This window comes from Anser anser (genome assembly GCF_964211835.1).
Source record: "Anser anser genome assembly, chromosome: 5".
Lineage (NCBI taxonomy): Eukaryota > Metazoa > Chordata > Aves > Anseriformes > Anatidae > Anser > Anser anser.
In genome coordinates this window covers 6,897,698-6,912,099 of record NC_139725.1, presented here as the reverse complement: position 1 = coordinate 6,912,099, position 14,402 = coordinate 6,897,698, and the positions used below count along the sequence as shown (strand labels likewise).

General features: G+C 35.1%; 1 protein-coding gene and 1 long non-coding RNA gene across 6 annotated transcripts in view; one reads left to right on the top strand and one right to left on the bottom strand.

The window, feature by feature from the left end:
* SYT9 (synaptotagmin 9) overlaps positions 1–1,376 on the top strand; it is an 81,086-nt gene extending 79,710 nt beyond the window's left edge. Inside the window, exon 7 of the mRNA XM_083837905.1 lies at positions 1,353–1,376. Coding sequence (XP_083694031.1) covers positions 1,353–1,361 — 9 coding nt within the window. The 3' untranslated portion in view covers positions 1,362–1,376. The remainder of the gene's footprint in view (positions 1–1,352) is intronic.
* Positions 1–14,402, bottom strand: part of LOC310900241 — a 303,162-nt gene that overhangs the window by 239,037 nt on the left and 49,723 nt on the right. The gene's annotated exons all lie outside the window — the stretch shown is intronic.

Below are 14,402 nucleotides of genomic sequence, written 5' to 3'. Positions count from 1 at the left end.
CCTTCCCCGCCCCCCCCCCAGCTTTTTTGTTGTTTTTGTTAATTAATATATTTTTATGGAAAAAGGATTTATTTTCTTATGAGTTAATCTATTCCAAATGCTCCTTACCTTATCTTCGGTTGCAATTCCCATGTTATGTTGCATTTCTGCACCAGTGAATAGTATGGGATAGCAGTAATAAAACTGCACGTCAAGCAGGGACTTCGTTTCCAAGCCACCATCCAGTTACTACTACATAGCTACATTTCTTTCCTAAACTTCCTCATATATTTAAGATAAACACATCTCTTTATTTTTAGGATTATTAGTCGATTAATTGCAATCACACAAACTGTCTCAGCATTTTAGCACATGGAAAAAAGGAATGGAAATTTTTTTTTTAAAAAAGGAAAAGAAAGCGTACACCTTTATTTTCCACTTTCTGCATTTTCTGTTTTCATCCTTCACAATCCTCCCACCATTACAGCCTCAAAGTATAACATTGTACTGATAAATGTGGTCAATATAGCACTAATCAATAAAACAAAGATGCTGCACGAGATCTATTATTTTGATGTTTGTTAGCAAAACTTTCTGATTTTTGTTACTATTCAACTTCTGAAAATAAAAACACCAACCCATATTAGATATTACTGACACCACATTTTTGCATTTTTCTTTAAGCTGGCTTGGAGACTTTAACAAGTAAATGTTACCTTGGGCTATAGGCAAGTCACACAAAGACCTCCAGACCCTGATTATTAACAAATGAGTGCTAATTAACTTTTTGTTTTCTATTCCACACATTTTTGCTTATAAAAAATTAGTTTATACTCTTATATAGCATCGTTTTGATTTCTTCAGTATCTCTAACCTCAGTCCCATTATTTTATATCTAGATTATTTGTCAATAATCACTGCACTTTATGCCCTCCATATTTATGTTTTAAACGGGAATTAAATTCTTTATTTGAAGCATCACACTTGATACAAGTATTCCTTAAGAAAGATTTTCACTGACTATTCAACTTCTATTCATTTCAAACCAAGCCTAGAGGGCTCAACACAATGTAAGTGCCAAGCTTAAAATGCTTAGTAAAGTCAGCATTTGTGTTTCTGAGAATCGACTTTGGCCAAAGTAGTTAAAATTGTTATAAGGATAGAATTATGCCTTGAATGTTTTTCATTTTCATTTCTGTTTTATTCACTTTTTTTTTTTTTTTTTACTTTTCTTTTGGAAATATCCTGTATAATTAACAGACAAAACCAATATTTGTACAGCTGTAGAATCCATTACAATCACTAGAAGTATCTAAAATAAATGCTACTATTAATTCTGAAGGCAGATTCTCTTTTGTTATCTTTTCCCACAGAAACACTGAGGATGCATCAGAAAGCAGCCAAGTTTTTTCTGTCAGGATTTCCATTGCAGCCATGAGCCGTTAGGAGGTGTATAGCTAGTATTATTTCTACAGTGACTCCTCTGACACACTGCATGCAATTTCCACATGCTCTTTGGGCTTCCTCAGAAGGCCCAAACACTCTTAAAGCAGATTGTGGTGATTTTTTAGTTTTTGTTTGTTCATTTGTTTGTTTGTTTAAAAAAAAAAAAAAAAAGGCTAAAACCCTAGCTCCAAATGCTCTTGATCTCAAGGAAGACTTCAGAGCTGGAGATGTGAAATATAAGAAGTGTCTTCTGTAAGAAATAAGGCATATGAACATGTCAAGATTAAAAAGATCGGAGAGTTTCAAAGAAGCAGGAACTGTTGTTTACTTTATATTTGTTTCATTCCTAGAATGTTAGAGCTCATCTCTGATGGTGTTACATGTATCAAGTAAATACAAGGCCATTGCTACTAGATTTTAGAAAAAGCAATGCCTTTTATGAATGGTATGCATTCACTCCATAGCATGGTCATGCTTATTACTGCTATTATAAAAACAAATCAAAAAAATATTCTAATTAACATGTTTTAAGCCAATGCTTTTCTCTCCTGACAACTGTTTAGCAACTATTTTGTGTTCAGTTTCAGGGAAATGTACACATTTATAATTGCACCATATGTACAAATATAGTACACATGTTGTTTACCTGCTTTAATGGATGTATTGAAATCAGCTGGCATCAGCAGTGCAAATCAAGCTTTGCTTTCCAATATACTTCTCTGGAATTAGCACAGGAGACTGAAATTTCTTAGTAATACAAGCTCAAAGATAGACCAGTAGTTTGTTATTATCTAGCTGCTACTGACAACTGAATTATTACTATTGCAGTTGGGGGAAGGGTGTTTGTATGTTTTCTATTTAAAAAGTTACAAATTTTTTTATAGATGTGATCATTACTGGATGATTACTCTAGGCCAGTAATTTATACTCTAAACTGCTTGGGAACTGTTACCTCTGAATTAGATATCTGAATTGTATTATTTTTGATCAAGGTAACACAACAGTTTTGCTTTTCCCTGGTTTATATATAAAAGATGAATCCAAACAACAGGAAGCATTATTCATAATATTCCTCACTGATGCGTCTAAAAACTACCACAACATTAGTAGCAGGATTTGTCACTGCCATGCTGGTCTCATATTTCTCAGGGAGTGTGAAGAATGCAGGATGAGGCCCTAAGAGGACAGGCTTTGATTCAGTAAAGCATTTAATTGCTTCTATTTACACCTGCCATTAAGTACAGTTTTACTCACACAAACTATGAACTGAAGTCTTTGAAGAAAAACTCTCAGTAGATACTAAAGCAAGAGTTTTAAAATTCAAAACCAGTGTCTTTGAAAACAAAAAGTACCTCATTGAAATATACCATAAAAGTAACAGAAAGGGGGAGGAAGCACACTTCAAATGAAGAGACCTCTTGCGCATCCTCCTTTCTATAAGAGAATCAACCATGTTGAAAACATCCCTGACAGATAGTTGCCTACAACCACTCACATGTCTCACCACCATCGGATTATAGAACTGACTCCTGCCATGAGCTCCAGAATCATCACAAGGCCAGTGGTAGTCATCCTGTTATTCCTCTTCATTCGGTTCATAACGCTCCCTTCTAGAAGACTGTACACGGCCACATAACCCTTCCCAACCACGTGAAGCTCACATGATATGAGCTATTTTGGCACAAATTTTAGTGTGAGGTAAAAGTACAGGTAAGAACTGGCCAGAAGTTCTCCAAGCACACATTTGCCAAAAGTAAAGAAATACAAGTAAACAGCCCTAGCAAAAATGTGTTGACAAAGTCAAGCAGGAAGCCTGAGCATAGCTCTCTAGAATGACTGCAACTACAAAAGCTGTGCAGGTGACTGAAATGTCCACAAGAGCCTTGGTATCATCAGCATGAACGCTAGTGGAAAAGAAGTGACAAAAACTAAGGTATTTCTAGAAAGCAAGTTGGTTAGTATTCACAATGGAGTGAAAAGCTTGGAGCTATAATGCATCTAATTTCAAAAAACGTTGCAGTGTTTTGAAAAGAAAACACAAAAACAACAAGTCATTAATGCCACCTGTAGGTGGAGTAACTAAGTTACAGAGATGAGATGAGTTGTGTCTGCAGTTATTTAGCAAATCAGTCTGGAAGACAAATATACTCTAGGTGTTCATTTCCTGAACAACCAAGAGAGCTTTTTCAAGTTCCTATTTGTTCTTTCATTAACTTGGGTTCCCTTTTCAATATCAAGGTTTTAGTCCCAATTCTGTGCCAGTTTCTAGTCAATGAAATAGCTAAGTGCCAATGGTACAGTAAGGACTGTAAAACATGTTTAGTTTTGGCATTGCTGTCAATCACTATCACAGCTGAGAAACCTCTGTTAAATTACATGAAATTGCACACAGATGAAGGGCATTTAGAATCTGTTGAATTGCCACCACAAACAACTTAAGTGACATTTTCCTTCATATCAAATACATTTATTTCATGGTGCAAAAATAAAATGTAATGATCACTCAATCATAAAAATCTAGTTAAGATCAGAAATCACAACTGTGATACTTGCACTGTAATGGAGATAGCACAAAAGGAAAAGCTACTATTAAGTTTGACCAGTATTAGGCTTTCACTATACCCAAAAATAAAATATGAAGCATGAACAGTTATGTTTTGGGTTTTTTAATACAAAAGTAAAGAACAGTTGTCATGGAGACATGAGGTGCTTTGGGTCTTGAGCTAACAATTAGCCTATAGGATGGCTTTCAAACACTTCAATTTGAACCTTTTGGAGCAATGCAGTGATCTGCTGAAATAATTATTTTTGCGCTCTATTTTTTCCATGCAGTCCATTTTACTGTGTTCAAAAGTAATGAATGTTTTTTCATTCTGATATTTTAAATTGAATTTACAGAAGGGAAATCTTCAGCTTTGATTTTTTTATTTTTTTTTAACATCGGATTAAAAAAATACAACTAGTTAGCACAAATCTCTTTTCTTCTTCCAACCTTTCTGATTTCGCAACTGTGCAAATTAATTTTCTTTTATGTAGACTGCTCCTAGCGAAAAAAAAAAAAGTGTTCTACACTGACTCAGATATTACCTGAAAAATTGCTGCTTGCTAATTTTTAGTCTGTGAATCACAACCCTAACCCTTGCTCAAAAGAATGCTACATAGGGCAACAAAAAACATGACATCTGTAAAAGTGTCTGTAAATTCCATGTGCTAAACAGTCTTCCTTGGCAGTGTTTGCAACTTCCACATTTATAGAACTTAGTAACTTTGTTTTTTGCTTTTGTTTTGTAAACTAGGGATTTCTTAAATGATCAAGATTGCAGCCTCAATGATCCTGTAATTCTAAGGCATGCACTGTAAACTAGATTTCTTGCACCATGCCATTTGGACCCAAATTCAGTAAGTACACTAGCCACTAGCACATATATATAAGAGGAAGTAAATAGCAGAAAGCAAGTTTAAAATAGATTTTTTTTTGATTTTTTTTTACAGAAAGCCCTTAGAAAAATACACGTTTAAATACACATTTATTTAGAAAAATACACATTTAAAGTGAGCGAACAATGGTGTTCATTTAAATGTTATAAAAACTACGTCAGTATTTTCAGCATAGGGAAGCAGACAGAATAATCACTAAGATCTAAGCGAATTTCACATGATTTTACGTGACATTTTCATATGACATAGGAGCTCTCCTCATGCTGATTTCACCCTTCCACAGAAGATGCCTACGAACCTAGCACTTGTTAAGTGGCCAGCATCAAATAACTGTTCATATCCACTGCAAGATTATGGCAAGAACATGTTCTCCCACAAATGTCCTTGGTAGTGAAAAGTAAGGCATCCAAAAGGAGCCACATAAATGGATTTGAGTTAAGATAACATAGTGCTTTTATTTAATCTTTCAGTGAAGAAATGGTACTTTTTCTTGCCTACTGTTCCAAGACAGCGCTCATTAAGAAAGAGCAATCAAGGATTTATGCAGAAGTGTGCCTTTCCAGCAGATAAGCACTCTGGCCCTGATAGGACAGTACTCCCTGCTCATGACCATACAACAGACCAAAGCTCAGTTCTGTAGCCTCCAGGATATCTCCACACCTTACCTTCCTTAACGGGTGCATAAATGTAATTCTGATTTTAAACCTACCTTTCTGTGCTGAGGTGTGCATCTAATGACACATTATTATTAGCAAGGTCTCTTGAAAAGAATGTGTGCTTCCAAACAGAAACCTCAAGAGATTAATCACTCAGGCTAAAAGCTGTTATGTGCTTTAACACCTCAGATGAAGTAAGCTATTCCTGACCCTTAGATCTACCTAAACTCTTTGTATTTCTAATAATTTACACCTTCAGTCAATTACCTGAACCTATTTCTCAAAGGAAGCCAATTAGCTTCAATACATCTTCTCACATCATTTAATATAGATAAATAATAAGAAAAACTACAACTTTTGGTAGATTTTTAATGCAATGGCAATTTCCCCTCTTTTCGTTAAGGCAGCCTGGTATGTCATACTGCAAATTAATACTCTAGCTTGAATATGCAAAGAACAAGTCTCCAAAGAATTATGATTCGGAGAAATAAGGATAAACTTCCATTTGTGCTTTGTAATAATGCCCCATTACAAAATGTTTTGAAATAATATATAGAAAAAACACCTTTTGTTTTACAATTACCTTTGAAGTGCAAATATAACTTCAGAAGGCCATTAGCAATGACACTACAGAGTTGTTTAACAATAAAACTTATGCAAAAATAACTGCTAACTGCACACATTAGTGTGTGTAAGGATCAACCAGCCTGCCTTCACTCTGTGCTGGCACGACTAACCCACTCCCAGTACCCCTAACAGCTTCCTGCAGTTGCATTGTATCACAGCATCCAGTATTGACAATTACAATCACTACAAAGACTGCAATTTAGAAACGGTGCACATATTAGCAGAAGCTGAGGGAAGTTTCAGAAAGTTAGTCAAATAGAGAGAACAGCTCGGGACTCCAGAAAAACAGATGTTTATGAAAAATTCTGTTAAAAGTATATTACATTATACCATGATTGCTACTAGTTTCTTCCCCATCCACATCACACACACATGCAGGATGTCAGAGACAACAGTGTATTCAGTTAAACATCAGCAATAACTGCCACTTCCCCTGAAGAGGATTTTTCAGCCCTGTTTCTCTTTTACCTCCCAGTGATGTAACGTGCTTTCAGGGTAGCTTTGCTTTACTGAGGCTGTAAAAGGAAAGATTGCACAGATGATGGCTGGATTTGCTGACTCTGCTACGCTTGCCTTAGACACCTCTCTCTAATTTCTTCTAGTAAAATATGTGTAAGTATAGCAACGTAGTAAGAACCTACTAAATATTTTACTTTGAGACAACAGACCCAATCAAAACAAACTCCATCAAAGAAAACCAAGCCCCAAGACGCCAAAACTATAAACCAGTACATTTATCACCACCAATGGAAAAACATTGCTTGAAGTATTATTTGCAAAAGGTGGAAGTGAAATGCTGGAACAGAACTGCGACTAATACTGTCACTGCAGTTTGGATAGCCTCTTTAATGCAACTGTCATTTTTTCCTAAAACTGACACGTGTCCCAAAATGATTATCAAACATTTTAAATTACACTTTCATCTCGTGGCAGTTGGACAGGAGAGGTAGTTTTCTCAATAGTCTATTAAACTCATTACATGTTTTTTCCCCACAATGGAAAAGCAATTGTAGGGTGATGTAACAAAGATTTCCTGAAAACACTGGTATGGTTTGGTAGTGAAATTTAGTGAGGTTGAAGCCAGAAAGATAAGATTTTTCTTGTGTTCATCATTATTTTCTTACACCTACAGCCATTCAACTATGAAACACACTAACATATGAAAGCATATTAAATTAATATATATTAAGTTTATACTACATTTATTGTGTAGCTTTTAGAGAAATCAAAGGTAGGCAAACAAGGGAAAAGAGAAAATTTAGTGGGAAAACACTAAATCTTAATAATGTTGGACTGGGTCAGAAGCGTAATTCTAATGGGCGATCCAGTCACACAGCATGCTTTAAGAAACAGGTCTTTGTCTTTCCTATCAACATTTTCCCTTAGAGCCTGCTTCACAGCTTCAGAAAGATTCTGCAACTCTAACACTTGATTTATGCATGATGACTTGACTTAATCTGAGACAGATTATGTGCTACACTTAGACCAAAGAATACTCGGAGTAAGGTCTGGAATGTGACAATCCATAATTTCTATTAAAAAATGCATTAACTGATATAGTAAAGAAAACAATTACAATTCATTTATACCATTTTATACCAACTGACCATTGTCTGAACGTTTTCCATAAAATGCAGAAAATTTATCTGATAGTCCTAGAATGTGAATGAATACAAAACCGACTTTAAATTTTCTTAAAGTTTTATCCAATAAGATACTACATTTAATCATCAGTGATACCAGAAATAATGAAGAATGTCAGATAATTTAAAAATTCATTTCCATTATTCACATCCTATTTTCATGTGTCTTATTAAAGCATTAATCCCAAATTTACAGCTGGGAAATTTTGAACAAAAAAAGTCAATTTGTGAACCAATGCAGAAAATGTGGAAAGAGAACTAAGAAAGCAAATATTAAATAAAATTAATTTCAAAAAATGACATTGATTGAATGATCTGAAATAAAAAACAAAGCTGTTAATTCTAGCAGTAACTCAGGTTTGAGCACAGCCTAGATTTTATGATACAGTAACAATTACAAAAAAATAGTAGTCCTTTTTTCATCTGTGATTGCGTATTACCTATAAAATTTATTCTTTGTGAATTGTCAATACACACAGCACATCTTTTGGTACTCATTTGATAGCATCATATCAACATTTACAAATAAAATCTAAAACTTAAGGATAAGAATGAATCTCAAGATACAGGAAAACCTGCTTTATGTACAAGTGTATGTGCATCCAACCATTTTTATCAAATAATAGAGCTGGGAGATAGAAATTCAGGTTCTTCTACAGATGGGCTAATAATTATTAATCTTGATAAACTTGTCTTTACTGAGCAAGATGTCATACAACGAATGAAGCCCACACCCCTCAGGCCCCTTTCTTTTCTGCAGTACTACAGATGCACAATTTATTCTTTTACTGCAAAATTTCATCACAGAATCTCAGCATAAAGTGCTAATAGCAGTGTGAACAAAATGCAAAGCAATGCAGGAAGACTTTCAAGAGTCTATAAATGATCTGAAATAAAAAGGTGTGAAAGATGCACCCTATCCACTTCAATAGTCCTTAATGCAGAAAACGACAATGAAAGAGAACTACTGGAAGCTTCCTCTTAGCTGCCTGTGTAGAAACTATCAGATGTAATTTCTTCACATTATTTCTGAAAACAAACTCAAAATTCTGATCACCTACTGTGGGGATCATTAAAAATTTACTAAGATGAATGCAGGTCTTATAACGCTCTGCTACTTCCAACCTAATGAGTTTAGTGGTTAACAGCTACACACAAACAAAAAGGTGTCCACTGTCAAACAACAGCCATACAGAGAATTTCCTTTACACAGAAAGGTCTATAGGGTATTATCATATCACAATTGTCCTAACCATGACAAAGCAGCTCTACTATGATTCTAACGTGCCAGTACTACTCGAACAAGAAGAAGCTGCCAGCATACATTACCACAAGTATCTGATGGCAGCATTGTCATCTGCTTGAGTTTCATTTGATAGAATTTCAAAATTCTTTCCAAAACTGTTCTATTAGCTGTCTAAAACAGAAGATACTAACAAAACAAACAAACAAAAAAATTTTGCATAAATCTAAGAAATTGTCTACATGAGCTACAAAAAGTTGCAAATAAAAATGTGATGAAAAATAAGGGATGAGAGCCAAAAAGTAGCCCCGTTATTGAAACAAGCCCAGAAGACAAATCATCTTGACTCAGAGTCCAACAGTATCTCCAGTTCTTTCACCAGGTAGTGCATCTGCTTATCAGAAAACTGCAAATGGCATGTGAAAGAACAAACAATGGATGTGTACTAACTAGGATTTCTCGATCTTTATTTATCTTTACATTTTCAGACAAGGGAAGTCTGCAAAAAGATTTTAGAACATAAGGCACAGTTTTAAATAACAGACTTCGAAATTAGAAATAAACTTGTGCTCTCTTACAAAGGATATCAGCTGTTTGACTGCCACCAACAAATGCTACAAAAAAAAAAAAAAAAAACAACTCCTAAACTAGGGCATCAGCTATGCCATGATCCTACTTCATCTGACAAAGGCTATGAGGTAAGTACAAACAAAAAAGGCACCAAGCAATCTTTAAAATAATATTATTTACTAGAATAACAATGTAATTAGTAGCTATAAGAAAAAAAAAAATATATATATATATAGCCTGTTCACTTACCAACTGGCATGATCTTAAATAATGTAAAGGTGGTTGCTAGACTTGGAGACTGCTAATCTAAAATAAGAGTGGCTTGCTCAAGAAATTGCTCCTTTACCTGTAGATTGGAGCTCCTTAAATTGAAACATACAACACCACCATCACTACCTTGAAAAGAATCCATTGGTATTTGCCAAGCACTTTTGTCATGCCACGCACAAGTGATCAAGTGATCTATTCCTTGCAAACTAAAGAGCTGCTCAGTGAATAAATTTATAGAAAGGTTTATTAATGATAGCTACTCTACACACACACAAAAATTACATATATATATATATATATCTGTCTACTGTAAAAACAACTGTGACCATCTCCAGCCTCCTTTTTTTTTTTTTTCCTTTTTCTTTTTGGCTGATTTGTTTGGCGGATTGTTTTATTTTATTCATTTGCTTTAAATACAACAGGGCAGCTTCTTCCTGGAAAAGATCCACTGTGACTGAATCATAAGGAATTTGATCCCCCTTTTCTGTTACAATGATAAACCTTCCTTTTGTAGCCAGTTGAGACAGAACGCAAATCATACGTCACCCATTTTGCTGTGCAAGGCAAACATGTATAAATTAAACACCTCCAGTAAGCTTTTGAATATGAGAATAAGGGGATTCTCCCAGCTTAAAGAAATCCTCAGAGGATGCAAAACTGGCAGGGCAAGTGTCATGACCATTGTTTCTTGCTCTTCTAAGTATAGTAAGAATTTAAGCACAGAGAAAAGGTAACTGGAGCTGAGAATACAGCAGACACTGGTAGTTCTCCCTAAACCATTACTTCACAGATTACAGTAAAGGATACCTTTAATTCCAGCTCATGTTACTCAGGTGCTTCTGGTTAAAACAAGATAGTTTTAGTCTTCAAAATAAATCTTGGGTTCTACTGAGATACTGTAACACAGATAATCTCAAAGCCTACTTCCTTGGGTCTTTCTCCCAGATGTAATTTAAGCTGTCTCAAGCTTTGCCACAGATTAAGTGCTTACAATATGTGATTAGACCTTTAAATCTCCACAGAAATTTATTTGTCTTTAATACTTTCCTTGCAAGCTATATTGCTTTTCTCTGTGATTGCACAACATTCTTGTAATGTGTGCCTCAGAGAAATTTAGCCTCATCTACCTTTTTACATTGCTATAATCAAGTTTTAGCCTCTCCCCTGCAATTTAATCACATCCATACCATTTGAAAAGACAGAAATACTATGCCTTTCCCATACAAGACTATTTTAGGCTGTAATCCCTGCTGATATTTTAGAAATTAATCTTTGCTAGGCTGATGGAATGTGAAAAAAAGAACACCAGGTATCATCAGTTATCTGAAGAAAGTATTAACTTTATTACTCTTCTATACATTCCTTTAGCTTTCAAACAGACAATCAAGACATGGTCTTGAAACTGCAGTATTAATCATACCTCATTTATTTGATTCAATTTAAAGTGTTCCAAGATCATTTTAGAGTTGGATACTGAGATTTAACAAGAAGATAAATTACCATATACTTTCGCAAAATAACTAGTCATGACTGCTTTTGAAGCAGAAGCCTTCTCCTTCCTTGCCAGGGTCATCTTACAGCATGGTTCTAGGAGAACAAAACCAGAAAGGCTCAATTTTCCAGTACACAGCATGTCATTTTAACAGATTTATCTTCACATTAGGCTGTTTTACTAGAAGTAGGGAAGCCAAACAACTTTCCCACAGTCATATAAGTCTATCATACAACAAGGATTTCAACCAGCTTCGCCATGCCTTCGGCAAGTGAATCCTTTTCTTTATCTATTCCCTAGCCCTGTAGCAAGGAATACGCAAGTCATAGACATTACACAGGGAGGTTCTCATCCCTTTTCAGAGTTCTCCTTCAACCTTATTTCAAAGAGTAAGGTCTGATGAGACTGTCAAGCTACACTTTGCCTTCTTGTGCTCTTGAATGTAGGCAACTGGTAAAGGGATAGCAAACAACATCTCAAATCCTAATTAGTAAAGGCAAACCTGAGTGTAGCTGGGGGTAGTGAGATAATGTAAAGTTAATTCCTAGGCTCTGCTTTTGTCCTGAATTTAGTTCAAACCCACTTTTTTGAAATACCCAAGTCCTCTTAGAATAGGTTTCCTCACTCAATTAAAAATGGAGGTATGGAGATGCATTTGTTTTTCTTAAATCAGATTATTTAAGTCTAAAAACATAACGTTTTCAAATATCTTTTATGTCCCAAAGAACGTGAGTAGAACAAGGTGTTAAGAGTAATGAAATGTCTGAAAGGAATCAGTCAAGAGATGCACTAGAAATGTATTCCTTCCCTCAAAAATGCTGGAAGATTTATTTGTACCTACAGCTCTTGCACAGAGCAAAATTATTCCCCCCCAGTGACTTTTTCCCCCATTAGGAGTTATCAATTGCATTTTTACTGCCTCATCTAATAGATCTTCCATCATTTTCCATGAGAAGTGATTCCACAGTCTAATAGCTGAAGATCCAAAAAACCACATCCAAGTTAAAAATGCTGTTTACTTGGTGCCTGTTCATATAACCTAGTAATTATCTTTTTTTTTTTTTCTTTCTGAAATTTAATCTTCAAATGAACTCACTTGGCCTGAGTCCTGTTAGGTGGCTGAACGCAGCCTTAAAAAGATGACAGGCAGCATCACTTTTCATAGAGAAATATTGTATGAATTATTAATCTGACCCAGAAAAGATTATAATCAAAGACTAGCAGAGGCCCCTTGGGCACTGTTAGTACATAATTCTACCCTCAATCTTGAAAGCTTAGGAAACCGATATATGAAGGGGCAGAGTAATAAAGCAAAGTGTACCTCACTGATACAGGAATTTTAAAGGACCACTGTAACATCTACTGTAGTGCTACTTATGCATGAGGATATATTTTCAGTTTTTCCTCTATTATGACTTCTTTTAATAGATAGAGGGAGATAAGCATAATACATTAAAAATGCATTCCCATAATTCTGAGGAATAGTAAAACTGAAGAGAGTGTACCAGCAGAAATTAAGATTTCCTAGTTGCAGACCCATGTCTACAAAAATCAACTAAACCAGATATAACTAAGCACAAGACAGACACCAAAGAGATCTTGATTTTATTCAATGCACTGTGGCCAGAAAAACTGTCAAGTCATAGTTTTGAGCAAGTATAACTGAAAAAAATTGGTAAAGATTTTAGCTCAAGCATATTTCCGCATTTGTAGTAAAGGTGCCTCTCTATTTACCGACTGTAAAAATAAGATGTTGATGCTAGCTGTTTCAGTATTTTTATTGCTCCTGAAAAAAAGCAGCCCACATATCTTCGTATTACTGTCGTATTTATGAATTAACCAGAGAATTTACCCACACTAATTGGAAGTTACAGCTTGCTAAGCTGTTTTTAACATGGCAGATCCTGGTATCACAGGATAATAAGAGATGTACAAAGTTCCACTGATTACATGTACAAGTAAAAGAGTGAAGTCAGGACACTGGTTTCTAGATCTTCGAGCTTAATAGATTTTCAGCACATATTGCATGAATTATTTAATCATCTGCCCAAATACAAGACATACTATACATGGAATCTTGAAGGGGTAGAAACAAATAAAAATCTCTAGTTGCCTTAGAATATTACCTCTACCACACTTGAGCTATGTCAGCATACAGCAGCGTTGATGGGTACTTGTAGTCCATTTGCTCAAAAAAAATACAAGTTGCCAGCTGCCTGCTCATTCAAACATGAATATCTGGTATCATGTAAAACATTCTGAAAACTGTAGCCAAAGAAGAGTGTTTACATTACATGTCATCTGAGAAAGCCATGTAAGGACATGGCTAACCCCAGCAGGCTTGAAATCTAACAAAATTGTCAGAAGATTTAATGAAATGCAAAACCTTTGCTGGTTTCTCCTGTCCTTGTGGGACACACACACAGCATAACACTTACAGAACCCTCAGGCTACCTCAAGATTGATATACATTATTATTTATGCAATAGATACAGAATTAATTATTTACAGCACATATTTAGCCAGGTACACATTCCCTTATCTTTAAAAGGAGCTTCCCATTTTATTAATTTCTCATTATTTGTAACTGCAGGCTTCCCTCTTTTTTCTTTTTCTCCTTCTGAAAAATATTTTTTGCTCCTCAGGTCCGATGATAAAAAGCAGAGGTATGTATGAACAATCCAAAAGCCCTCATTGTCCAGAAGATGAAAAAATCATATGAGCCTTTATATAATTAAAAAACAAGTTACAAGAGAATACTTCAGAGTAGCCAGCATTTAAGTGAGCCAAAACTTCAGTACATACTGAATTAAGATGAAACTTCTTGGTGGGTCTATGTCTTCTCCCTATTACATATGGGTCTGTTTCAAAACATAGCAGAGGGAATACTTAGATAAATCTCATTACAGCAGTTTCTGAATATTTCACAATCTTTAATCAACTTTCTACAGACTGTCAATGTTTTTGTTATTTGAGTTGCTCGGGAATGTTCTAGGCAAAAAGAGGGACTGATCCTGCAAGGTGCTGGCTTGTACTCC